At 36.2% G+C, this 27,419-nt stretch overlaps 1 protein-coding gene across 4 annotated transcripts in view; it reads right to left on the bottom strand.

Moving 5' to 3' along the window:
- Positions 1–26,941, bottom strand: part of ARHGAP5 (Rho GTPase activating protein 5) — a 77,383-nt gene extending 50,442 nt beyond the window's left edge. For 2 of the 4 annotated variants that reach the window (XM_033107544.1, XM_033107545.1), the window contains exons 1-2: positions 26,383–26,555; positions 10,447–14,343 (exon numbers count right to left, since the gene is read on the bottom strand). In XM_033107544.1, the coding sequence (XP_032963435.1) occupies positions 10,447–14,175 (3,729 nt within the window). In that variant the 5' untranslated portion in view covers positions 14,176–14,343; positions 26,383–26,555. Of the gene's footprint in view, positions 1–10,446; positions 14,344–26,382; positions 26,556–26,764; positions 26,871–26,919 lie in introns of those variants that run through there. The other 2 variants (XM_033107543.1, XM_033107542.1) reach the window with 2 other exon arrangements.
- Between the last annotated feature and the right edge of the window lie 478 nt (positions 26,942–27,419).

Genomic DNA, 27,419 nt, shown 5'->3' with positions numbered 1-27,419 from the left:
ATAATGATATCCATGTACTAACTGCCAAGAAATCTAACTGAGGTACTCCCAAAAAGTAAGTGAAAAAAAAAAGAAAATCTGAAACTCAAAGAGCTCAAGATTTTGTTAAATGCCCTTGCTCTTTAAACAAAGTGCAAGCCTACCCTATCTGTATCGTATCTATAAGTATTGCTCTTTCAGTAAGCTTTTAGCATTCGATTTTTATTTAGCCTTAATTAAAATTCTTTCAAGATCCTAGTTTCTTTCAGACATGAACACTGATTGTCAATCAAATGACTGTCAAGAGATTAAGCGATATGCACTAAAAATGAAAAGCACTTACCCTGTAACTTATGCATTTTGAACGCAAACAGCAGTTCAACACAGACATGTTTTCATATATTTCATAACTTTTACACCTGAATGAACAATTTATGGATCAAGAGAAAAATTCTGATCATCACTGGTTAACAGTATTTTTAAAAAGGTTCATTTTACTTAATAAAGACTGAGGTTCTAGAATCTAGAAGTCAGAGGTCAAATAATTCTAAACCTAAGCTTTACTACATTCTAAAGGATTTACCATACTCAGGTACCAATTCACTATTTGCTAATATTAAATTAACATCTTATGACTCAATACACACACACACACACACATACACACACACACACACACACACACATACACATAGATATCTCTCTCTTCAGTTCTTTAAAGAAAACACACCATTTTGGTATTCTTCCCCAAACAAGCTCCAAAACCCTATTACAATGGCTAAAGCAGCAGACTCTAAACCCGGGGTTTAATAAGAAAGGAGCAGTAAAATAAATACACACGGACTGAAAGGAACATTTGAGAATAAAATAGGAATTTGTAGTTGCTAATATAAATAAGAGGATGAAAAAAATTCAAGACCTGAAAACAAGATAGGAAAACAATTTAAAACGCTGAAAATGAAAATTATCAGAAGACCAGCTTGCTCTAATGCACCATGAAATTCACCAAGTATTTTACTATTTATTGTCTGAATCAAGCTGACAGCACTGAAGTAGAAACTGAAGAAAAAACAAACTAGCTTAAACACAGGTACCTCACTTCATTGAACAGATGTGTTAAACACTGGCGATTTTTATCAATACAACTAAAAATTTCTCATCCAGTTCATTGTCGCAAAGCACTGTTTTTTAAACAGCTATAGGTTATAAAATCAATTCAGCAGGTCACAATCAGAACTTTTTCTCACAGTAATAGACTAGAAAATAAAAATATCATATACAGTAGAGGTAAGTATTGTTTTGTGAGATTTCATCTATGCAGAAATATTTACATGTATAAATGGGTCATAATTAAAAACAAATTCTCACTGATGGTTGTCATCAAGAAATGTCTTAGAGGTTTTCTTCCTACAACGAACACTAAACTCATTTTGGAGTACAGAATCAAAGACAATAGGTCAAATATATCGTGATGGAGAACTGACTGGATGGTGAACACATAATGTGAAATATAGATGATGTATTACAGAATTGCACACCTGAAATCTATGTAACTTTACTAACAATTGTCACCCCAATAAAATTTAATTAAAAAAAAAAGAATCAAAGACAATCAAGCATAAAGCCTTCTCTGATTGGCAGAAATAACAACTAAGGCAAGTTTAAGAGAAACAGATCGCTGAGCCGTCCTTAGATGCCACGGTTGCCCAAAAGTAATGATTTTCTGTGTCTGAGAAAGGACTCCTAGACTATGGCTCCCACCTTGGAAACAAAAAGTGAAGGTAAACAGAATGAACTTAATAATAGCCTTTACTGAGCACCAATATATGCCAGGCACTTGAGACACATATTCCAATTTCTAGCACAATTCCATAGAAGTATTATACAGATGCTCCTCAACTTATGATGGGGTTACATCCCGTTAAACTCCATGTGAGTTGAAAATATCACAAGTCGAAAATGCATGTAATACACCCAAAGTACTGAACATCATAGTTTAGCCTAGCCTACCTTAAACAAGCTCACAACACAATATCCAAAAAACACTGGCAACACAGTACACTGCAAAGTATCAATTGTTAGCCCTTGTGACCACGTGCCTAACTGGGAGCAGCAGCTTGATGCCACTGCCCAGCATTATAAGGGTATTGTACTTCATATCACTAACGCTGGAAAAGATCAAAATTCAAAATTAGAAGTATGGTTTCTACCGAATGTGTATTGCTTCAAAAAGTAAAAAAATCCTAAATCGAACCATTGTAAGTCAGGGACCATCTGTTATTCCTAATTTACAGGTGAAGAATCAGCTAAGAGAGTAAGTGGTTTATTCTTACTCTCTACCTACTGTTCTTAAGGATCAGCACGACTTGGTCATTCAACACTGGCAGTTCCTCAAGGTTCTGTTAGGCACTCCTTTGTCTTCACTCCATAGGTCATTTCAACTATTACCACCCCTACTACACTGTCTCCTAAATATGTATCTCCAACTCAGACCGCTCCTCTGAGAACCCATGTATCTAATGACAAACTAGTATCTCCACTTCAACTCTAAAACCAGTTATAATTTCCACACTAACTCCCAAACTGGGTAAATTTCCAAATTTCATCACGAACATCACTGATGAAGCTGCATAAGCTAGAAACCAACAAGCTACCTTTCCTATCCTGTTCATCATCCTCACCCTTCCCCCACAGACAAAACATCAAATCCTATGATTTTAAGTATCTCTTACATCCATCCCATTCTATCCATTGCCACCATTCTCCCACCCCATTCCAATTACTCAAAGCATCATGGTGCACTCAGACTGTTATAATACGCCAACTGGTCTTCCACATCACTCAACCCATTCTCTACACTAAAATCAAGTGATTTAAATCCACTCACTGTCTAGTTTCAAATTACTCTTGGGCTAAATAACAAAAATTCCTAACATTGTTAAAAAGGTCTGAGTCTAGTCCCTACTCTCAAGTCTCTCCCACTGATCACGAGTCAGCAGAACTACAGCTTGGGGCCTCAATCCAGCCTGCTGCCTGTTTTTGAAAATAGCCATAGCTCATCCATTTTCGTATTTTCTTTGGCTGTTTTCACACTGCAACAGATTTTAGTAGTTATAACAAGGCTGTGTTACTCTCAAAGCCTAAACTATCTATTCTCTGGTTCTTTGCAGAAAGATGTCAACACCGCCTGAAATCAGTGACCAGCCAGTGACCACCTTTAAAAAGACACCGTGATCCCTCTCACATGAACATTCTAGTCATTTAGCATTAAATATTCTTCCATCCACCCAGCCATTCCCTAGTTAAATGCTATTCTATCAGATCTGACTTGAAATGACTCTTCTAAGGGAAACCTCTTCTCACCCTCTAGACCAGCACATCTCCAGTCAGACTAGCCTCATTTCAAGTGTTCAACAGCTGCATGGGCTACCATGTTGAAGGACAGCTCCCAGTCGGAGGTCTGTGGTTTGGGGGCTCTCTATTCTATTCTATTGGTCAAAATGCCTATCCCAGTACCAATACCACATTATCTTAAATACTAAAGTTTTACATCTGATAAAATAAGCACACACACATCATCACCACTACACCTCTGTGTTTCTTACTCAAAAGTGTCCTGACTATTGTTAGGTTCTTTGCTCTTCCATATATGGATTAGAATTAGTGGGTGAAATTTCTTGAAAACCCTTGACATGTGAAATGAAACAACACTGAGTCCAGAGATCAGTTTGAAGAGCAACTTCTTTATGATATGCCATATTCATGGACAGGAAAGCACTAGCTCCCCATTTATTTAGGTCTTCTTCACTATCTTTCAATAAAGTTTTATACTTTTCCACATAGAGATCTGCATGTCATAACTACTAGGTAATTGATAATCTGCCGTGCTTTTGTAAATGGTATCTAGTTGTTTACTGCTGATGTACAGCGATGTAATTGACTTCTTGACTACTCAACTTACATCAAGCTATTTTGCTATTTTACCAATACTAGCAATTTATCTGTAGATCCTTTTTGGCTTTCACATAGACAATCATATCAACCAATAACAATTTTGTTTCCTCCATTCCAATACTCATGCTTCCCTGCCCCCCTTATCTTAACTGAATAGAAGTGGTGACTGTGTCTGTTCCTAATTGAAAAGGGAATCCATTTCCCCATTTAGGATGATGTTTATTGCAGATTTCACTTATTTGTGTGTTTGTAGATACCTTTTTTTAAGTTAAAAATGTTCTCATCTGTTCATAATATAGCAGCTTTCTTATGAATCTACTGTATTTTGCAGCATATAATGCTCACTTTTTTGCCCAAATTTGTGAGGGAAAAATAAGGACCAGCATTATACATGGGTAGTACTAATTCCGTATCTATATAAATGTTTTTCGTTATTTTATTTATGCTTACGAGTTAAAAGTGTAACTCTATAAAATCAATAACGATATCCATATGAAAAATAATATCCTGGTATATAATTGGTTTTGTTGAACTTATAACGAATTTGCAACAATGAAGAATTCTTGGCCTTCTATGATGCTTAAATATCGTAAATTTGTTACCAGTACATAAAATTTCTTGTACCTTGTATCTGTTCTTGTGTTTTGTTATTTGTTACATAAAATTTCTTGTACCATACTGTTAAAAAATAAATGCTAAAATTCCTTTACAATATAATACAAACAAGTACCTCAATGTAAACAAATAAAAATTTGAATTAAAAAATTAAAACGAAAGATTTTTTCCCTGAAAATTTGGGCCAAAAACGTGGGTCCGCATTAAACACAGGAGCACTTTATACATGGCAAAACATGGTAAATTTTATCAAGTGCCTTTTATATACTGTCGGATGTTTTTGCTATTATATGTCTAACATTCCTTATCTAAAACCCTTGCTTTGGGGCAAGATAAGTTTAAGAATTCTGAAATTTTTAGTTAGCCATACGTACAGTACAAAAAATGTCTATTATGTAAAAACCCCAGCAAATTGTGGATTGGTACTCTGTACTCAAATACATTAACATTTTGGCAGTGAATCGTATAGATATTTACTCTAAATAAGATAAACAACATTAAGTAGTCTCGTATCACTTTGAGTCAGGTTTTAACAACAGCAACAAAAAAATCAGGTTGTGCTGCCAAGTTCTAAAAAAAGATTGATTTTCAGGTTACTGGACTTCAAAATTGCAATTAAGGGTCTATGGACTGTCTTTTGTTTAGGATTTTTACATGTAACCTCATAATTAAAATGGGACTATAATTTTCCTTTGTTATACCACCCTTGTCTGGTTCTGCAATTAAGGATACATGACTTCAGAGAATAAATTAAAGAATGTATTCTCCTGCTTTCTATTTTCTGGAACAGTTTGTAGAATACTGAAATGATTTGTTCTTTGAAAATTCTCCTGTAAAATTATCTGGGCCTCATGTTTTTGTGGCAAGATGCAACTACTATGTCACAATTTATTTAAGTTACAAGATTATTCAAAGTTTTCTCATCTAGGTAAATTGTTCTTTCTAGGATTTTTCAAAATTTGTTGACACAAAATTGTTACTAGTACTCACTATTATCTTTTAAATCTGATCTATCTGTAATTATGTTCCTCTTTACTTTCTTGGTGTTTATGCCTTCTCATATTTTCTGATCAGTCTTGCCAAATGTTTGTCTATATTTTCTAGTCTTAAAAATCAACTTCTAGCTTTGTTGATTTCTCATTTGGTCTCTGTTCCCCTATCACGTTAAATGTGTACATCAGCCTCCTATCTAGACTACTTGATGTCAGTCTCTTTCAAAATTGCAACTTGAAGTCCAATCCAACTTTACTTACTGCTCAGGCAGGCCCAACTTAAGTAACTGCTTTCGAATTTAAAATAAAATAGCTCTTCAGTTTAGCAGAATCTTATACATGCAATGATATTTTACAATACTCTGAATTAGAACAGTTTCCTATCATTTCTCACCTTGCTTAGTCACAGTTTTATGCTGCTTTACAAATGATTTTCCCCACCTAAAATATCTTTTCTCCTTCTTAAAAGCCAATCGACATCCTCAACACCGATAATTTACCTTTTTCATGAAGTTTTGTGAAACTAACGCCACACACTCTATGGTGACTTCTCATCCTGTATTCTCTGTATATTTATATTTGAACAATACTATCACAAAATATAGTGTACATAGTCTCTTCCTTAACAAATTTACCATGTGTTGGGTACTCTAAATCGGTATGAACTTGTTTCTCATAGCAGCCCTAAGTATGAATTTCCTAGATGGAAGTACTGAGAAGTTATACACTGACACAGCTAGTAAGTGGCAGAGCCTGCATTCAAATCCCAGAAGTGGGCTCTAGACCATGTACTACTCTTAATTATTACACCATGCTTCCTTAAGTTGCTCTTGTAGTACTTTCTAACCCTGCCCCAACCACAGGGTACTACTGTCTCTCAAACTAATTAATACTGAAGCTCTTTAAGGGATGCACATCTTCAACTTTTTTTGTACTTCAACACCTTTTTTACAGACTTAAGTATGTTTTTAGTGCGTGCTTACTGAATTAAAACATAAGACAACTTTAATTACTCAAGTCCAGCTCCACTATGAGAATAATTTTTAGGCAAACTAAGCTGCACTAAAGTGCTCCAGACTTTCTGTAATGCTTAAAGGAAAAACCAGATAGATAACTGTTATATAGTTAACCACAGAGAGATGCAAGGCATGTCAACTGTGTATATATAAATACAAAGCCCTAAAATATAACTGTGGCACAAAAGTGTATCTATGAAATTGCCTTGTAACCTATGTTTATCTTTTTAGGATCACAGGTCCAGAAACCAAACATTTTAAGTGACATCAGATTTTAAAAATTACTTATAGATCTAAAATATCATTTCTCTAATTTTGTTATGAATTCAAATATAATGCACAAAACTAAAAATTAAGCAATGTTATATAAAAGTGCATGAAAATTCTGTAACAGCTCTAAAAGTAAGACAGCCGAGACCACTGTCAAATCAATAGAAAGCAGATTAGAAGTACAACTCAAAGCCAACTCACTACTTCAATACAACCGAGGAAGACTGACATCAAATGAAAAGAGGTATATTATACAAAGTATTGTGTGGAATCAAATATATGAATTATTTACAAGTGGGGAGGAAGAGAATCTAGGTCTGATATGAATTCCCATTTGTATTTGTGGCTAGGAATAATCAAAGACAAATTACTGTACTTAGTAAATTTAAGATGCCAGTGACTGAAAACAGCACCATTATTTACCTCTAAAAAACAAAAAAACCTGTTACTTAAATTATGACATGCCATCAATCTAGATTTAAGACATTTTTAAAAGTTTTAAAAAATGGATTCTAGAATCATTGAAATATAATTAAGTGACTATGTAGGACAAATCAGATGTGAGGAGATTTAATTCAAGGAACATTATCATTAATAAACTAACTGGAATTAGGGACCATGCCAAAACTTCAAGATATAAATACAAATTTGGCACACTCCTTCCCCTCACAGTGCTCAGTTAAGAAATTAACACTGCAAGAGCTATAGGAATAATAAATATCAAGTCATTGAAATACTCAAGCTTGTTGTACATATATCCTAAAGAAATAATCTAAAGGAACAAACTTTTATGCAAATTGGCCACTGCAATAAAAGTGAAAATTAAAACTTGGGGGCCTGCCCAGTGGCTCAGGTGGTTGGAGCTCAGTGCTCCTAATGCTAAGGTCGCCAGTTCAATTCCCACATGGACCAGTGAGCTGCGCCCTCTACAGCTAAGATTGTGAACAATGGCTCTCCCTGGAGCTGGGCTGCCGCCGTCATGAGTGGCCAGTGGCCAGCATGAGTGGCCGGCAGCTATCGTGAGCTGCTGTGAGCAGCCAACTGCATCAGAGAGGGGAGGAGAGGGGAGGAGGGGGGGGGCGCAAGGCTCATACTACTACTAGCATGGGCCAGGGAGCTGTGTCCTATACAACTAGGCTGAGGAACAATGGCTGGAACCTGAGTCGGGGAAAGGCAGAAGAAGGGAAAAAAGAAAAAAATTAAAACTTGGAAGCCTAACCATCCGGTTTTGATACCATTTGCTAAATGGAAAACTCTGTAATGACTAAAAGTATAATTTGAAAGACTATGGAGCAATGTGGAGAAATAAAACTAAGTGAAAAAATATGGAAAAATATTATGTATACACTATAATTCCAACTAAATAAAAATTAGGTATTCTGGTGTCAAAAAACACTATTGGGACATAGGTTCAAAATGTTCAAAAATCTGTTTTTGAATAAAATCTGTTTTTGACCATAGACTGTAGATTAAATAATACAGTAGTCCTCTACCCCCATTCACAGCTTCCCTTTTCAGTTTGTTACCTGCATTAACCTCAGTCCAAAAACATTAAACGGAAAATTCCAAAAATAAACAATTCATAAGTTTCAAATTACACACTTGAGTAGTGGAATAAAACCTCTAGCTGTCCCAATTCATCCTGCCCAGGACATGACTTATCCCTTTGTCCAGTATATACCCACTGTATATGTCATCCTCTCGTTAGTCATTAGTATACATCCAGGTTATGAGATCGACCATCACAGTGCTTGTGTTCAAGTACCATTAATTTACTCAATAATGCCACATTCACATAACTTTTATTACGGCATATCATTGTAATTGTTACCTATTACTATTAGTTATTGTTAATCTCTTACTGTGCTAATTTATAAATTAAACTTTATCATAGGTATGTATGTATAGGAAAAAACAGTATATAGTGTTTGGTACTAACTGCAATCCACTGGGGGACATATCCTCTGTGGATAAGGGGACTATTGTAGTATTGCAACACTGTTAAATTTCGTGACTTTAGTATCTGTACTGTTGCCATTTAAGAGAATGTTCTTGTTATTAGGAAATACACAACAAAGCATTTCATGATAAAGAGTCCTATATATCCAACTTGATCTCAAAGGGCTCAAAAACAAATAAATAAATCCCTATACACACACACACAAACACACACCGCTCAAGCAAGTGGGACAAAATGTATACAGCTGGTAAATCTTGGGAAAGAGTATACAAGAGCTCTGTTTACTCTTCCTGCAACTATTCTCTAAGTTGAAATTATATTAAAATAAAAAGTTAACAAAACAATTAAGTAGACTTGTGATCAAAAATGGAAAAATAACACTCAAAAGCAATTTAAAATAGAAAGACGGTGGATGCATTAGTTTTACTAATAAGCATTAAGTAATTTTAATAACATAAGCAAATTAAAAGAAAAATCCTGAAGTCTTTTAGGAATGATAAAATATGTAGCAAGAACTAGTGTACTAGGGTGACTGAAAAGATGCCAGAGATATTTAATTAGTAGCGTGTCGTGAATTGAGTTTGTGCTATAAGTCTGGCTGAATCTTACTTCAAAACAGTTTACATGCCTAATCTAGAACATAGTAAATGATAAGAAAACACTGAAACTTAGAAAATGTTAAACTTAGAAAATAAAATGGAGTCTATCCCACTATAATGGACAGCAATTACTAGGTGTAGAAAAACTATCTGAAATAAGCTTTTCAAAATATCCGTATCTTTAATTGGGGTTAGTAAACAGCAGTCGGCTGTAGTAATATTTAAGATTATAGAATTAACTGATAAAGAAATTATCAATACATAGAATAAAAGCTTACTGAATGCTATTTTTAAAACCTTGAATAAAAGTTTGCGTACAGTCAGGTGTCAAATAGTGCTGGAAGTGAAGGTGCTGAAGTACCACTGTGAAAGATCTAATAAAAATTTAAATGACTAAATACAATTTTAATAGCATACATATTTGGGTTTCTAATGCTTAACACCATGAGACTAGTAACCATTTAAACTAGTAACCATTTAAAACATAACTTGCTATTTAGTCAGGATTCTACAATTCAACCTGAAGAAACCTTTCTGCAAGTCTTTAGGCAGTATACCACTATCCACAAAGAAGCTGCTTGGAAAAGTTAATAAATTTCCAAGACTACAAATTATTACAGTTTGACTGTATTGTTAACATCCTTGAGTGAGATAGGTATATCAAATTAATATTGCAAAACTGGTAGGTCAGAGAGGAAAAAGACAAATGGAATGCTTTCAAAAAGAAAAAAAGAATAAAATCACTTTATGTCTGAGTTTCTGTAAAGAGAATAAACATAGTCACTCAGAATTTTTATGCTGAAGAACATAAGAACCCGAAATCAAACTTTTTCCTCAAATAAGATAAAGCACAAATAAACGAATGCAATAAAATAAAAAATAATCTGCCCTCACAAAATATTCAGAAAATTAAAGAGCTAATTGTATTTACTGAGTGACATAAGGCAGCTTAAGTTCTCACTGATGTCAAATCCACTATCTTTAAAAAAAAAAAAAATACAATTTTTAAAAGGCAAAAACAAACATCTGTATAAACATTATTGACCATAAGTTAAACTTACCTTTTTATCTTCTTTTACTTTGTGGGTTTTCTTCTTCATTTTTTTATCATCTAATTCCTGGTCTGAAGTGATTGCAGGGTTATCAATACCACCTTTCCACGTTTCAACAGGAGAAAGAAGCGGATCTTCTTCACTTCCACGATGTCTTCCTTTTCTTTTTGTTTTAGAAGTAGTGAAAGCTTCATCGTCACTTGCATCTGAATGTGTTCTTCTATAGTATGACTTGGCTTTACTAAACAGGGTTTTCGATTTGTATTTGTATTTTGAAGGTCTCCGTTCCCCATGACTTTTTGAGGTTCTATCAGAAAATCCATTTTCTTCATCCCCTTGGGTGTTATTTACAAACGAATTTCGAATTTTAATAATGCGATTCTGACTATCATCTGGGACAACATATATCTCATCAGAATAGCCCTTCTGTTTGAAAATTGTGTCAATGGGTTCCGCATAGTTATCTGAAGGATCAATATCTTCAGGATGTGCCAAAGGCACCCGGGAAGTCTGTTTTCTCGGATTTTTACCAATACCAGCTTCAATTGTTTTTAAAAGGTTTGGGTCCAGTTTTTTCACATTTGTCTTAGGTACAACTGGTTTAGGTTTAATAGGTGGAGGCACTTTATGGTTGCGTTCATGGTCATGACAGTTGGGGGTGCTATGAATAGGATATTCATTTCCTTCCAAATCTAATCTATATCTGGAACGATCACTAGGTGTTGGAAGCAACTGTACATCATCCCCAATTGGACTATAAGGAGGTGGTGCTTCTGTATCATCATCTGAATCAGGGTAGTTGTTATAGGGAAAACAGTCTCTGGGAGATGGTAGAAAAACATCCTCACTTTGATGGGTTGATTCCCTTGTATTATCAGATAAATAGGAATTTTCTATCATATTTTTTTTCTCTAGAACATCACTGAAAAACAGTGTAAAGACCTCGGTTTGCCGATGATACTGAGACAAAGAATACAATGCTGTAAATTTAGCAGTTATCTCAGTTGCAATATGTTCTCCTTCAGTCATTAACTCCTTGATGGCCTCATTTTCAAAAAAATCTGCCTGGCTGTCGGTAACTGCCACCAGCTGTACAGGAATGGTGTCCTGAACTTCTGATAGAAATGCTCGAAGCATTCCCATTGATGCTTTCCGTTTGGCAGAATAAACTAATATATATCCGTGAACCAGTTCATCTTTCCTTACTCCAATCGAGGAATGATATGATAATATTGTGATCTGTATTCGCCTCCTTTTTTCACCAATGATTTTATCAAGCATTAGGGAATTATTCTGTCCAGCTTGAGCAGCACTGCAAGAATGAGACTCAAGGAAGGGTGAAAGAATAAGATCCACACTAAATGGATCACCACACATGGCACACATGACAATTCTCAAATCAGCTTCTGATACATCCTTATTGGTGGGAACTGGGCTCACCACATCTAAATTATGTTTAACTGATTCTAATACTCCTCTTAGAGCTTGCTTTATTTGGGTTTCGTTAAATTTACGAGGATATGTACTAGCAGGTACATCTACAAAAGGACATTGTAACTTGTTTGCCAGCTGTTGCCCTTGGTGCCTGAGAATTGGTAGATTCTTACTGGTAGAATTGGTAGAATCCCTCTGATTCGCCAGAATTAATGTAAATGGAAGATTAGCCATATATTTGTCTTTTCTGATCTGAGAAGCTTCAGTTCTTATTTTTCCAATAAATTCCCCAATAAAATTCAGTGACTCAATGGAATTAAATACACAGAAGCACCCATGTGGTTTAAAGGCAGCAGTCCATAACTGACTTAAAAAGTAAGGCGACTTGGCATCAATTGGTCGAAGATCAAGTTCATAAATTTTTCCATCTAAGGCATACTCATCATCAGTGGATTGTGTCCTTATCTCATTTGCTAGTTCTTGGGCAAGGCCATCCTTCCCTAAAATGAAAAGGTTAACTTTATCTATATTGGTACTATCATGGTACAACCGTAAGCGGCCATGATCCAACTGCAAAAGACTACTGGCAAGTAACTGTTCTACTTTAATGTCTGTACAATTTTGGCCACTAAGACATGTTTCTTTAGTGGGATGATAAACAAACCCTATATGCTTAAGTAGAAGAGACTCCCTATCAGGTGCAAGTTTCTGTAAAGCTTTATATCTAGGTTCTTCACTCAAAACTGTATGAATTTCACTCATTTTATCTGAACTAGGTGTTGCATTAAGATCTAAATCATAAAAAAGTTCAGAATGCTCAAAAAGCATTTCCTGAAACTCTTCTTTGGCTTTTTCAACAATTTCTCGCTGATGCCTACCATACACTTCTTTGCTATCAGCCTCAGTAATGTATTTGAAGGCTTCATCCTCCATAACAAAGCACATAACTTCCTCCCACGGTTGCCCAGGTGATATGAACTGAATTTTTTCCAAAGTCTTTTTGAATTTTTCCTTCATTTCTACCCTCCTTTTCTCTGATATTAGATGTTGTACATGATTCTGATAGACTTTTTCAGCTTCTAAAGTGCTTAGGAGGTCAAATGGGATTCGCCTATCATTAATTTTATCTATATGGTCAGTTTCATCCCAAGGTGTTTTTTCTAGCACCACAAAACATAATTGAAAATCTGCTCTCTTCTCCATTAACTTCAAAGCTTCTGACCAATTCAAATGTTCAATCTCTTCTAGATTTGGCAAAAGAGTGTTAAATGCTCTTGGTAAGGTATTTATATATTCTTCTCTCCTTTTTCTTATATGTTCCTGTTTAAGTTGTTCTATATGTTTTGAGAATGTACTTCTGGCCTTTCTTGTTCCCTCTAAGTTGATGTATTCTTCATAATCAGGATGATTTTTTAATTTATTACTAACAGTTTTCCAAGTTGCATGATAATCTCTCACAGTCTGCACAAGTTTTTCAAACTTATCTGTTGCTGTGACAACAAGTTGTCTCTGTGTTTTATAAGCATCCAGATAGGGAATAATTTTAGGCTTGCCACGAGTTTTATCCAACATTTGTACCAGTGCAGTGAAACATGTTTCAATGTTGACATTAAATCGAGCTGATGTTTCCACTACAAGAAGATTCTTCTTGTTTGAAGCAAATGCCTGAACTTCTCTAAGATAATGATCCACACATTCATCACATTTAGTTGCTGCTATTATAACAGGTTTTTTTGACTTTGATAGTTGAACAAAAAGATTATTCACAAATTTAAGTTGATCATCAAATTTCCTATTGCATCCCTGACTGACGTCAATGCACAATAAAAATCCATCTACATTGAGTTTCCCTTCAGGCATTTGCTTCTGTTCAAAGTCTTGCTCCAAGCCTAGTTGATCAGTGCAAATGTACATTAGTTTTTCTGCTGACTGCAATTTAGAGGCAGCTGCACGTTTTATATACGGTTGCAAATTCGTACTCCGATGAGGCAAGAAAGTCTGGTCATCAATGAACTCTGTTTGTTCAATGACATGAATTTTGCATTCTATTCCATCTTCACCACTTTGTGTTATGTCACCCCAGTACAAAAAGTGATCATTGTTTACTACTCGTCCTCCAAAGTCAATGGTGCTAAGCACAGAAGTATGCTCCGGATAATATTCATCTGCTTTTGAGCGTACAAATCTATTGCACAAACAAGACTTTCCAACTCCACAGTTACCTTTGTCTTTTTCAGTCCCAGAGAGTCCAACTACACTGATAGTATAGGATGGGGGACGAGGCTCTTTGTTTTTTGCCATCATAACTCTCTTCTCATGTCTCTACATTCACAAAGGTAACCAGATATACTGCTCATTCTGAAAATAAAATCATCTCAAAATACCGATCCTGAATTTCGGAACTATATTTGGTTGTTTGTATTTCCCTCATTTCTGTGCAGAAAGGTCTTCAAGATCATATGGATCATCTTCCTAGAAAGAGGAGAAAAAAGGACAAACCTTAATCATGAATTACACACATTAAATTATATACATATTAAAGATGTTCATAACAAAGCAATATACAAATTAACGTTACATTTCAAGAAATCATAGCTAATGATTTATTGTTATAAATGCACGATGACCTCAAAATTTACAATTCTAACAATTAAAATAACACAAAATTTAGTTATCTCACAAACTTTAAAATAGCCCTTATTAACTAAATGTGCATTTTGTCTTGACTCCTTCCAACGAGTTTGAGGAAACTAGTCCTTTCCCCTCCCTCCATTTTCCTGCTTTCTGTGACTGGAGACTATGTTTGGTGTTAACTAAAATGTACTAGTCACCTTAACAACTCCCTCACAACTTTTAAAAACAACCTGATTTCTATTATACGTTTCCTCAAAACTAGTTCCCTAAAATGTAATTTCGTATTAATTAGAAAGATTTTAGAATGTAAAAAATTTTTCAAAAAGTTTCAATACACTCCTGTGATATCTATCCAATTTTATGCCCCCAAACAATTAAGATATTCAAATACTTAAAAGGAAAATAGAAGTGGACAGTTAATACAAATACTGACAGTATTTAACTATGCTTGTCAAACTATCTAAGGTGAAGCACCAATTTTTATTTCATATCTGCAAGCCCACTTTTGCAAAACATAAAATGTTTAAAAAAAAAAATCTAAGCCCCATCCTTACTAGATTCAAGAGACATAAAAATTACTGTCAAATTGTTTTTAAATGTTCTTGGTTTCTGCATTTATTTCCTCTGACTAGTTACAAAGAGCTCATGAACCACATTTTGAAGAGAACCAAGCTAAAGAATTTTAAGATTACATATTTGAGACAGTCTTTCAGCAGTATTTGACATACCAGCAACATTATATAACCTTTAAGAATTGCATGTAATTTTAATTTAGGTTATTTATGTGAAAGCAATGAATAAGTCTCTTATAAAGTTTTATTTGGAGATTCTTCACATTCTTGAGGTTGAATTAAAATACATGATTTCTGCCGCATCAAAATTTTACGAGGGAAAATATCTAGCTATGTACATCAACATACGTGAAAATTATCTTTAATCAGACAAAATAAAGACTATAAAGAACATGAAGAAAAAAGGAAAAGAAAGGTTAAGAAAAGAACCACCACCTGGCTGTAAATACCTGACTTCTCCTTTGACCACAACTGCAAGTAAACATCTATTAAGATTATACTGCATATTTGCCACACTAACTAATGGTAATGAGAAACTGTTCTTGTAATTTAAATTTTTGACTAATATTTCAGGTAAAATAATAAATTTTCAGTCTTATAGTCTAGAGGTTTATTGTATTAGCCTCAACTAAATATTAATTTTAATAATATCAGCCATGTGGTAGTCAAACAAAATGTTTAGTAATTTCCCTTTTGTAATAAATAAAATATTACTGTTAGGGAGCAACAAAAAAGTAGAAAACATGAGTAAATAGAACTAATTTCAAATTTGAGTATTATGTCCTAATTTATGACAAGAGTAAAGCCCAAAACCTCTTCAGACATGATTCCCTTATCTATAAAGTGGGGCCACATATCTATACAAATTTAAGAATTAAATAATTTTTTCTAAATGTTCAGTATCTAACAAACAAAAGGTGCTTAATAAATATTAGTCCTGCTTCTCAGAACCAGGGAAGCTGCTGAAGATTATTAAAAAATGGTATGATCAGACTTGTGACTTACAAATATTTATCTGGTAGCAGATTATACAGTAAGTAGAAGAAATTTGAGCAGTCCCACCCAATCTCATTAACTAGTTTTTTTTTCACTAAATTTTTTGTTAAATCTTAATCTGATTAAACTTAGCATTTGTATCTAGCATCAAGTTTAACATTCTCTCCCTAAACTGTGTAAGAGAACAATTGACCTATTTCATTTATAGATATTTACCAAAAATAAAACAGTGAATTAACTGGATAACAAAGTTAGACATAATGATAAAAAGGAAAATTAGTTTGTGAAAACGGCACATGATACCATAGCTAACAATTAAGGAAGAAATTGAAAATAATGGAATATGAGGTCTATCCTTCTTACTAGAAAAGCCAAAAACTACAGACAATATACTTTAAAATATACATCAGAAGAAAACATATCTAGTGATTACTCTGGGGAATTTTTATGTTAAACAGTACAAACACTAGAACTACTTATAGCCCTTTATAAAACAAACATCTATTCTGAAAACTAAGAGCAATTCAAAGACATATAAGACTGTCCCCTGCCTTCCACAATTTGAGACACACACAAGTGTTAATAGAAAAGTAACAATACAAAGTCACATCATGGACTTGAGCATTGAAGAAATTTTTAAGTATAAATCTAATCCTTGCCATAGTCACATCTTTATTAACATTTCTTATATATGCTTATCCAAATACATTAAAAGACTCCTTTCTGCTCTCCTATAGCACAAATCTCAAAATACTGAGATTCCTTTCTCTTTTAAGTTACAGTTTAAGAACCAAAACGAAATCACTCTATCACAAAATGTATTTTAAGTTTCAGAAAAAGGCCTTAAAATTGAAAATGAATGGTGCCATGAAGTCATCATCTTTTCACTGGTCACTGAAAACCGGAAGGCTTTTTATCAAATAGAGAAATAAACTCTATTATATTGAGGATAAATTTTAATACTGAGGCTTCAACACACCCTAATTAGCAGTCTGAATCATAAATATTAAAGTTTAAATTAAAAATAAGTTAGCTTTGTATGACATTCATGGTTTTTCACACCAAATTCACAGTAAACTACCAATTAGATACAGTGAGGAACACATCAATGACCTTCTTTATAACAATGCTCTCAGGCAAGCTACCTGCTGGTATTCTGAAGTCAGCTCCAGAGCTTATGTCAGGAGTCACCATAAAGTGATTTTCAAACTGTGGTGGAAAAATTATTTCATCTAGACATAGGAAACAATACTGGGCAAATAGTTGCTCTCTCCTTCCAACTTTCTCAACAGAGAGCAGTGTTTTCTTTATCTGATTTACAGGTTTACTTAACTGAGAAGCTTTAATTTTAAGTGTTTTCAGGTTTCAAAAAAGTTTGAGAAACTCTAGACTAGGAAAAAAATGCCATCACCCTACCCTCAAAAAGATTTTGCCATTTGTTTGGGTGAGATTGTTATTACCACCTCACAGGAGAAAGATAGCTTTTATGAGGTTGGCTGCAATAGAGGTTATAAGAGAATTTAATTTCAGACATACATGAATTATCCTCAACATCCAGGTCAAAATTGCCCTCCATTAACTAAGGTAGTTTTTCTTTTGTGCTGCAAAAAAAAAAAAATCCATTCTCTTCTTGTGCTCCCACTAATAAACTAATGGCCAATGTCTATATACGAGATATTTTGAAAATTCCTTTCAAATATATTTAACGGTAATATTTATGTGAACCTGTATTTCTACTTTTGATGTAACTTTGCTTTAACCTGTTGTCATTTTCTTGTAATTTCTAGCATTGTGCTTATTTTTACTCATGAAGAAACTAAGACAAAACTAACAATGATCTACTCAAAGTTAAGGGTTAAGAGTGTCTTGATGACTAATCTTTAATAAACATTAGAAAGCTTTTATTAAGCTTTTAAGTTTGCAATGCAGTTTCTCATTTTGCCTTAGATAACCTTATTTCAAGGAAATAAGTTTGGATTAAGTGTAAGGACAGAAATGAATGACAATGCATTAATTTGAATGGAACTGTCCTACAACTGCTGAAATGAAGCTCTCTCTACATCTAAGTTTTCTAAGATATTTTACTAAGCCATTCAAACATAGCGTGCTCCTTTTAATGGAGTTTTAGTAATATGGAGTAGCTTTCTACAAAAATAAACTTTCAATTCTACAAAGCTCCTAGGAAACTGAAAAAAATAGATTCTCAGTATTTCTGGATTTAAACTAAAATTTTACTTTGTACCTTTTCACAAAACTTGCATTCACTTTAACGTTATTATAGTGTGTCAAGAAATTCCTATTGGCCCTATCTTCAAAATATATCAAGAATTTATCACTTTTCACTACCTTTAGTGCTATAACTTTGACCATCATCTCTGGCCCTAGATTATTAAAAAGGCTTCTAATTCCCCTGCTTCCACTTCTGCTCCTCTTTCCCAGGTTATTCATATCAGAGTAGCCAGAGTGTTCCTTTTTAAAACATAAGTCAGAGCCTCCAATTCTTCTGCTGAAAACTCTCCTAAAAGTAAAAAAACAAATCCTTTCAATGGTTTAATATAAGACCTTCCTTCTCCAACCCTGTATTTCTCTCTGATCTACTCTTACTATTACTATTACTACCAGTCTTACTTATTCGCCCCACTCTCATTCTGCTCGTTACAATGAAAACACTGAACTCTTCAGTGTTCCTTGACATGTTAAGCATATTCTGACCTTTGCACTTACTTTTCCCAATACTTCCCAAAATCTCCCTTGCTAACTCCTTCCTCCTAACTTACTACACAACATACTTCTTTATTACTTGTCATTAACCCACCCACTTCGGGTTTAATAAGGATCTACAAATCTTTATATCCCAAGATCCCAGAACAGTGCCTCCCACATAGCAACTACTCAATAAATGCATGAATCGCAATAAATTTAAAATCAAAATGCTCTTAACCCTTTGGCAAATAAAAAAGTATGTTATGTTTACTAAATAAGTGCTGTAATTTATTAATCTAAAAGGTTTTTCTATAGCTATTTATGAGAGGAAATACACATATATTTCAAGGTCCCGCAAATTTAGTCAAAAATTAAGCAATGAGAATGCAGACTATGATCTATAACAATGTATTCAGCCAGAATAATCGTCTAATTTTTATTTTTGACACATTTAAAATCACAATATAGGAAATTACATTTTCAAGACATAATTATAATTATGTGCTCCAGCTTCTTTAAGTCAAATAAATAAAATATCCCTAATATAAACAGATATTCAAGAGAGAAGAAAGCTCTAAGCTTTCTTAGGTAAACTTATCTAGAAGAATTTAAGAATAAAACTGTCAACTGTATACTAAAAGATGGATGTGATATATTGATATACTATTATTTTCCTTAATGTTGCTCATTTTTTCTTTTTGTGTGTTTGTTTTTATTATTGGGGAACAGTGCTTTTCCAGGATGTCAAGTCGTTGTTTTTTGTTTTTGTTTTTCAATCTAGTTGTGGGGGGGGCGGGTGCAGCTCAGCTCCAAGTCAAGTTGTTGTTTTCAATCTAGTTGTTGAAGGCCCATGTGGGACTTCAACCGATGAACAGTGCACTCTAACCCCTGAGCAAACCGGCCGCCCACCGGAGGCTCAGCTCGAAGCTCAAGCTGTTGCTTCTCTCTGGACCATGTGGGGATCGAACCGGCAACCCTGTTGTTAAGAGCTCTTCCTCTAACTAACTGAGCCATCCAGCCGCCCAATGTTGCTCATTTTCAATCACAAATTTATCAATGCTGTGAAAAATTAGAAGAGGAAATGCAAAAGCTATTTTAACATACATAAGATAGCTAAGTAATTAAACAGTGTAGTACCTGTAAGAGGGTTGATCATAGTATTTTCTTTGAACAAGGTTTCTACAACATAAGCACACAATCTTAAAGTTGAAAGGAACGCTAAAAAGTCATCATTCCTATAAATTAGTCTTTAGACAAGACTATAATCAGGTGAATGAAAAGAGAATCTACTAATAATTTCAACAATTTATATAGTGACTAAATAACCTAGAATTATTGTGGTAGGATTTTGGGTCAAACTCCGTTAGGATGAAGATTTTCTGTTTGTCCTGTTTTTTACCATATTTCCAGCGCCCAGAACAGTGCCTGACACACAGTGGGTGCTCAAATATTTGATGACTAGACAATCTCCTCAGATCCTAAATCATTAGGCAATCTTGAAGTCACAGCTGTAGTAGCAATTAACAAAAATCACAAACTGCTACGGGCCCAGAAAGATTAGAACAGCAGAATATTCTAATATAAAAAGTCCAGTTTTTTCCCAAGAACTATAGTCTGCTCATTAACACAAATTATGGGCTTATAAACAGTAAGCCTGAAAGTTCAATGAAGTATTTCCAGGACCATCCAAATAGGCAGTACTCTGAAAGCTCCCCGAACCCTACGCAGCAAAGGTAATTCTGCTTTTACACATTTTTACCTTTTGATATTTCAAGTATTTGTTTTTTAAAAAGTTTCACTGAATAAAATATTTAAAAACCAATGACCTAAACCATTCCCAAACAGATTAACTGCCTACCCTATTAGTTGACACTTTCTTCTAACATGTCACTGAGGCCTTGGTGTAAAAGTTATTCTAAACTCTTCCTAGACCATTTCCTTATCCTGTGCTGAAAACAGAAGAACCAAAGGTCACTTCATTTATATCAACCTATGTAAACAACACATTAAGTATTTACAGTGCTTAGCTACTATCTGCTTAGCTTCATGTCAGAAGTTTTGAAGGTACAAAGGTATGTACAGAGAAGTCCACCAGTGCTATGAATGTGCTCTCCTCCCTTCCAGGGTCTGAGTCCTTTCTCCTCATTTTGGAGAATTGAGATAGTGGGGGAAAAGGCATAATTTGACATTCAATATTGCAATGCTATTAAAGGAGAACACCCTTATTTTAATTACACAAACTATATTAGGTAAGGTTTAACAATTTTCTTAATGATGGTGTCATTAACAAGTCGAGTAAGAAAAAGGAGGTGTGGATTTTTTTCTAAAAGGCTCAAAAGCACTTTCCCCACTATTTTTAAGAAGCTTTATAGTACCATAGCAAAGGAGACAAAGGCAATGTGCTATACTATGGAAATGATAAATGCAATAGGAATTCAAATAATTGAAAGATTAGTACAAATTGGAACAGATCAGGGGTTGGAAATTTTTCTCTGTAAAAGGCCAACAGTAAGTATTTTAGGCTTTGCCTTCCATACAGTGTCTGTTACAACTATTCAACTCCACATCATAGGACAAAAAAGCCACTGATAATACTTAAATGAATGACCATGGTTGTGTTTATGGACACTGAAATTTGAATTTCATAATTTTGACATATCACAAAATATTATTTTGTTTCCTTAACCATTTCAAAATGTAAAAAGCTATTATACCAAAACAGGCAGGTGGTCAGATTTGGCCCCAAGGCTATATTCTGCAGACCTCTAAGCTTCAGTGAAGAAAACGGATTTGAGTGAACTTTAAAAAATAGATTAGATTTGGATTTAAAACAGAAGTCATTCCACGTGTGTGATTAGGGAAGAGTGGTAGAGCACTGCTGCCATGTTAGAAAGTAGAGACGTTTTCTTATTTCTTTTATTTCTGAAGATATGACTACAGAAGGTCTTCAGTGGCTAAAAGCAGTTATACCTTATAATAAGTAATAAGAAGATATTCTAGGTTGGCAGTGGGATACAAAATTAGATTTGGTGGGGCAAAAAGCCTAAGAGATGGTTAAATATTGGAGGCTTTAATGCACCTGAACTATCACAGAACTTAAAAAAAGCAAACCAAGACACAGAGCTTGGGGACTGGCTGCTAGATATAAAAAAACACAAATCAGTCAATGTTTCTTAATGAAAAATTAATTGGTTTTAGCAATAAACAGTGGTTATCACTTGAGTTTCAGGTGACAATATTTCCAAAGACAAATGAAAATACAGAAATGAAATGAGGCAAGGTCTAGAATATAGTAACATGAAGATCATAAACTTTTAGAAATTTATTTAAAAGACCACTTAATATTCTTGTAAGAAATACCAAAAGGGTTACATACTTAGTAGTTAACAGAGAAGAAGAGAAATCTGGCCCTTACAATTCTCCAGATCATAGGAATGTTAATTTTCCACTAGTTCACTAGTCAACCAAAATAAGTAAATATAAAAGAGGTATTATCTTGGCTCTGAAAAGGTAAGTACAGAAAGAAACATGAAATTTTGGATCAAGAAGAGTGCACGATCAACAGGAAGAAAATGAACTATACATCAGAAGCCAAGGTAGTTTTTCCAAGGTTCTTTAACAATACAACAAAGATGGATAGACAGTAACGTAAACATTATTTATTTCCCCACCACTCCATTAACTGTGTGTTAACACTTTCCCTCACTTCTTTGAATTTGGGTTATAAGGTACAAACTGACACGCTTACATTTTTACCTTGTATTCCCCCCCACTTGCTTATCTATCCTGCACTTCCCTGTACTTTAGTCAAGCATCATTAACTCACCTAAAAGTCTTTTTTTCCTCACTTATTCCAATCCTATGAAACTTTCAAATATTCTCTCCTTTATCTAAATTCCCTTCACACTGATTTTTAAATCAGTGTGTAATGCCTTGTATGTGGTTCTTCTACTTTGCCTTGAACTGGCATTTAACTATTCTTAAATTGTCAAACTCCCTAACCAAGGCTATAAGCGCTTTTAAGACAGTAATATTTTATATTTCCTTGACAGTAATATTTTATATGTCCTTGTATTCCTCACAGTGCCCAGCTGCTCAATAAAATATTGGTTAGGGATAATAAAATAGGCAAAATCTAATATGAAGCTAGAAAAATGAAAATTTACTTTTACCATTAATTTTTCATAATGAAAAGCTTGAGAATCTGACATACACTAGTCAAATTTAATCCTAAAATTACAGTTATACATACCTCTTTTTCCCAAGTAATAGTTCTCATTCTAAGTAGTAAAGCACAGAGCTGTAACCAAACACTAACAACCTATTTTATATATTTGACTGCTAGTCTAAGTTATTGTGGACAGTTCACCTCCAAAAGACTGTGGAAAAAAAAAGACCACCTTTGTTTACTGTGTCTCACAATCAAACTCCCACTTGCAGTGAAAATATCCAAATTCAAATGTTTCTTCTTCTGTTTAAGGAGTCCCAAAGAGGCCTTGATAGAAATAGTTGTTCTCTTTTGTGCATCTTTTGGTACTTGTAACTATTTACTCTCTCTTCAACTAAAGCTTCAGGTACACACATCTCCAATTTACCAAGGCCAGATACACAGTAAGTGCTAAATAAAGGAAATATGAATTAATGAATAACAAATCAGAGGCTTTCAATTCTCTTTAATGCAGATGATTTTTTTCTTTTTCAAATGAATTCTTATATTTAAGTACACTTAATAAAAATAGAAACTGCCTTTGTTTGGGAGCGTGGGTTGTCAGAGGAAGCCTCAAGACACCCAGGAAAAATCGATTAAGGAGTCCAAGGAACAGAGTCTGAAAACCAATCAATTTAAAATTATACTTAAAATTCTTACCATTAAAACTATTTTTCTTAATTTCTAATATGATTTTTCCTGGTTTGATAAAATGATCAACAACCTTCACTTGAACAAATAGAAGTTTGATTACTCAAGTCACCAAATGATGAATCACTTTTATGAAAGTATCTTCACAGTTCTTTCAAAAACCAAATTCCCCTGGTGAACTTTAAGTGTATTTTACAAAAACAGACATTACTGAAACACAATACTACACAATGCTTCTTCAGTCAATTACATTATCCTCATACCTTCTTGGTGTACAAAGAAAAAATCATGGGTTTCACAGCCCAAATAGATAGCTTTTAAATATTTTAAATATATATGAAAACTGAAGTCGTGACAGTTAAAACTTATTCTGTAGCTACCAAGAAAATCTTTATTATGCCATTACATATTTAAGTGAATACTAAAGACAACACTTACCTTAAGTCCTGCTAATGTTAAAAAAGTAAGTTTAATGCAGTCTTCATGAGACATAACTTTTTCTTCAATTTAAAAAACTGAGTTACAAAATTATTATTCTAAGCTATATAACTTCAATTCCAAAAAAGGAATGCAAATACAATTATTTTATTCCTTAAAAATCCTTAACTTACAAGGTAAGGTTAAAATAAATTTTCTCCAAAAGAGTAACTGTACTAAATCTGTCTCATAAAAGGGGGACAGGGGGAGATGGTTTCAAAACATTTTGGGTAAGCACGTGACAGAATTAAGATTGTAATTTTGCAATACATTTTTTTAAATTGCTAAAGTAATTTAAATGGGGTGGGGTGCTAAAAAACTGATAAAGACATCAGAATTCTGTGACGTCTTTCTTATGTCAAAGTGTAATCCACCCCATTCCTCAATGTTCTTAATGTATAAAGAATGGTAAAAATAAGACCTGCTGAAGTGGTTAAAAAATGTAGCCTAAAAAATGTAGCCTACACATGCCAATCCAAATCAACTGTTCTTTAGTCATCTGTATCATTCCAATTTCTGCTTAATTCAATCAGATCAATTGAGCTATTTCTTGAAAGTTACATGCACAGACATACCCAGCTTTCCAATCGTGTATATTTAGTCATGAAGTGCCTGAAGGCCTACATAAGTTTTTGGTGATCTGCACTTAACCACAGTCACTCTCTTCCTTTGCTCTACAATTGATAAAAGAAATGTGGGTCAATTACAAAGAACGGATGAAAGAGCAAAAAATGAGAAAGCAATTTAAAATGGAAGCAAAACCTTAACCTGGAAACTGTCTAGTAGGTTATCTATATGGTCACTATGTTTACCTAAAAATAGAGCACTTTTATCATATTAATGTTAAGTAAACTGGAAATGTTAAGTAAATATTTCCAAACACATTTTACTAATATATCTTAACCAAATATTTTTCCGAATAGTTGCATCTAGATCAAATTGTTGTTGTAAGAACTATTTAAATGGACATTTACAGAAATATTCCCTGAAGTGAATGAGATCCTCAATGCAAACAAACACTCCCTAATATAGTGTTCAAATTGAGTACTGGTTTTGGATATAAGTGGAGCCGGCAACCCCCGCCACCAACACCTGTAGAAGGCAGAAGCAAAGGAAGCTATTCGAAGACCAGTAAATACAGCGACATATTTCAGTTTCACATCTGAACATTTTAAAAAACAATATCGTTCCCTACCTATCACAAAGGAAAAAGCAAGTTATCGTTGGGAATTTAAACTTGAAAATGCGCGTACACACCATCCACATGCCGCAGGTCGACATTTAAAACTTAAATTCCCATTTATTAAGCAGGGGCGAAAACTGGATCTCTATCACATGGTGAAAGAGTCTCCCCTACAACTTTCTCGAAATTCTACTAAACGTCCTAATAGTTTGTCTTTACTTCCGAGCACCTTTCAGCCTCAGCTGCACCCAGAGCCTCCTCCTCACTTGCATTTCTATTAACGCTGTGGAGGGAGGGTGTGAGGGAGGGAGTGAGTGTATTTATGTGTGGATAAGTGCGCGCGCGCTCCCGCGCGCTTCCCCACCCCCACCCCGATACTTTTCTTTAGTGGAAACGGAGGCAGAATCTAAAGGTTATTCTAGCGAAAACTCAGTATCAGATCCTCAACCCAGTCGCAGTCAACCGATAGGACTCTGGGTTTTGGTTGCGCAGTGCAACTTCTCACACCCTAGCCCGAGCAGCAGCTGGGAAATTGGTGAAGAGAACCCAGGAAGGAGTGGAGGAGACAGGGGAAAGTGAAAGGGCCGAGCCCCCTGAAAGGCGCCTTAAGTTTGCAACGAAGATCGTGTTTCTGCAAATATGCGCCCACCCCCTCTCCCCCTTCCAGGTGGAACTCGTTAGCAGCAACCCAGCCAACAGACACCACCACCTTCCCTCCCCACGTACCATCCGAGACCAGCGCAAGTGAGGGCGGCGGGCGACAGCGGACGCCTGGCGGGGCCGGCGCGATCCTGGCCACCAGGCCTCCGCCGACCCCAGCCCGTCACCTGTGGAGAAAGCGCCCCCTCCCCCGGCCTCGCTGCCCTTCACGCCGACCGTATTCCCCCGGCGGCAGCCACCCCCCGCCGGCTCGCGAGGACTGAGCGCGGAGCCAGGTTCCCCACGGCGGCTGTGGGGCCCCGGCCCCTTGAACTGGTTACAACCGGCAGCGGCCACCGAGCGGGCAGCCGGCGGCTGCAGGGCCCTAGTCGTGGCGGAGAGGGGGCGAGCGGGCAGGCCCGGAGGAGAAGGGGGTCGCAAGGTCCTACCTAACACCGTCGGTCTCCTCCGTCTCCTCCTCAACGGCAGCGGCCCCGGCGGTGGCGGCGGCAGCGACATTCCTGGGGAGCGCTCCCGCCGCCGCCGCCTCCTCCTCCTCCTCCACTCTCTGCTCGCCTCTTTCCTGGCGCGCTCACCGAGCGTCGCGTCCCTTCAACCACCTCCCCCGCCCTCCCCAACACACACGCCCCGAAACCTTGAGCCCTACGGCTCCCGCTGCCGGGTAACCCACCCGCCCTCCCTCCCCGCCACCAGTGGCGGCCCCGTCCCTCCCCCCTTCCCCTGCTCTGGCTGCCGCGCCGGGCTCAGTAATGGCGGCCACTCGGGCTCCCTCGCGCTGACGGAGCTCTCTCCTTCTCTCCCGAACTTTACCTCAGCATCTCTCCCGGCGCGCACCGCCGGAACGCACGCGCGCGCGCTCAGCCACACACCCGGCCGGGGGCGGAGCGGCGGCGCAGCCTCGACGGGGCGCGCGCGCGCGCACCCGCACCGCCCTCCCCACAATCCCCCACCCCGGCCGCCCTCACCTCGCGACGCCTCCCGCGCCGCGCGCCGGGCTGAGCCCCGCCCCTGCCCTCGTCTCCCGGGAGCCTGGGAAGGCGCGAGCGCTCGGAGCCGGTGGGAGGGGAGCAAGCGCGGGGCCGCGTCCTCGCTGGCGTCCTGGCTCTCCCATTGGCTTCTGCCCCTCCCCCTTCTTCCTTCACCTCTCCCATCCATTGGTTCCCTCTCCTACTCCATTCCTTCTCACCTTTTCCCTTTTACCCATTGGCGTGAGTATTTTTCCTCAGCTTTCCCCTTTCTCCGTATTCTGCTCCTCCTCTGTCCCATCCTCCACGCTTTAGAAGATACAGACTGTGCAGCCCAGAGCACTGTTGTCTCCGAATCTTCCCTGCTTTCTCCCTTTCCTTCTGTTCCGGTTTCTGGCCGAAACAGAGCAAACCACAATACTGCCAAGGAACCTGACGTTGTGTTAGCGGTTGCAAAACATCGCATGGGCACTGAATGATTCTCGATACACCCCTTTACG

This window comes from Rhinolophus ferrumequinum, chromosome 6 (genome assembly GCF_004115265.2).
Source record: "Rhinolophus ferrumequinum isolate MPI-CBG mRhiFer1 chromosome 6, mRhiFer1_v1.p, whole genome shotgun sequence".
NCBI lineage: Eukaryota > Metazoa > Chordata > Mammalia > Chiroptera > Rhinolophidae > Rhinolophus > Rhinolophus ferrumequinum.
The sequence above is the reverse complement of the archived record's forward strand: the minus strand, read 5'-3'. Positions and strand labels throughout refer to the sequence as shown.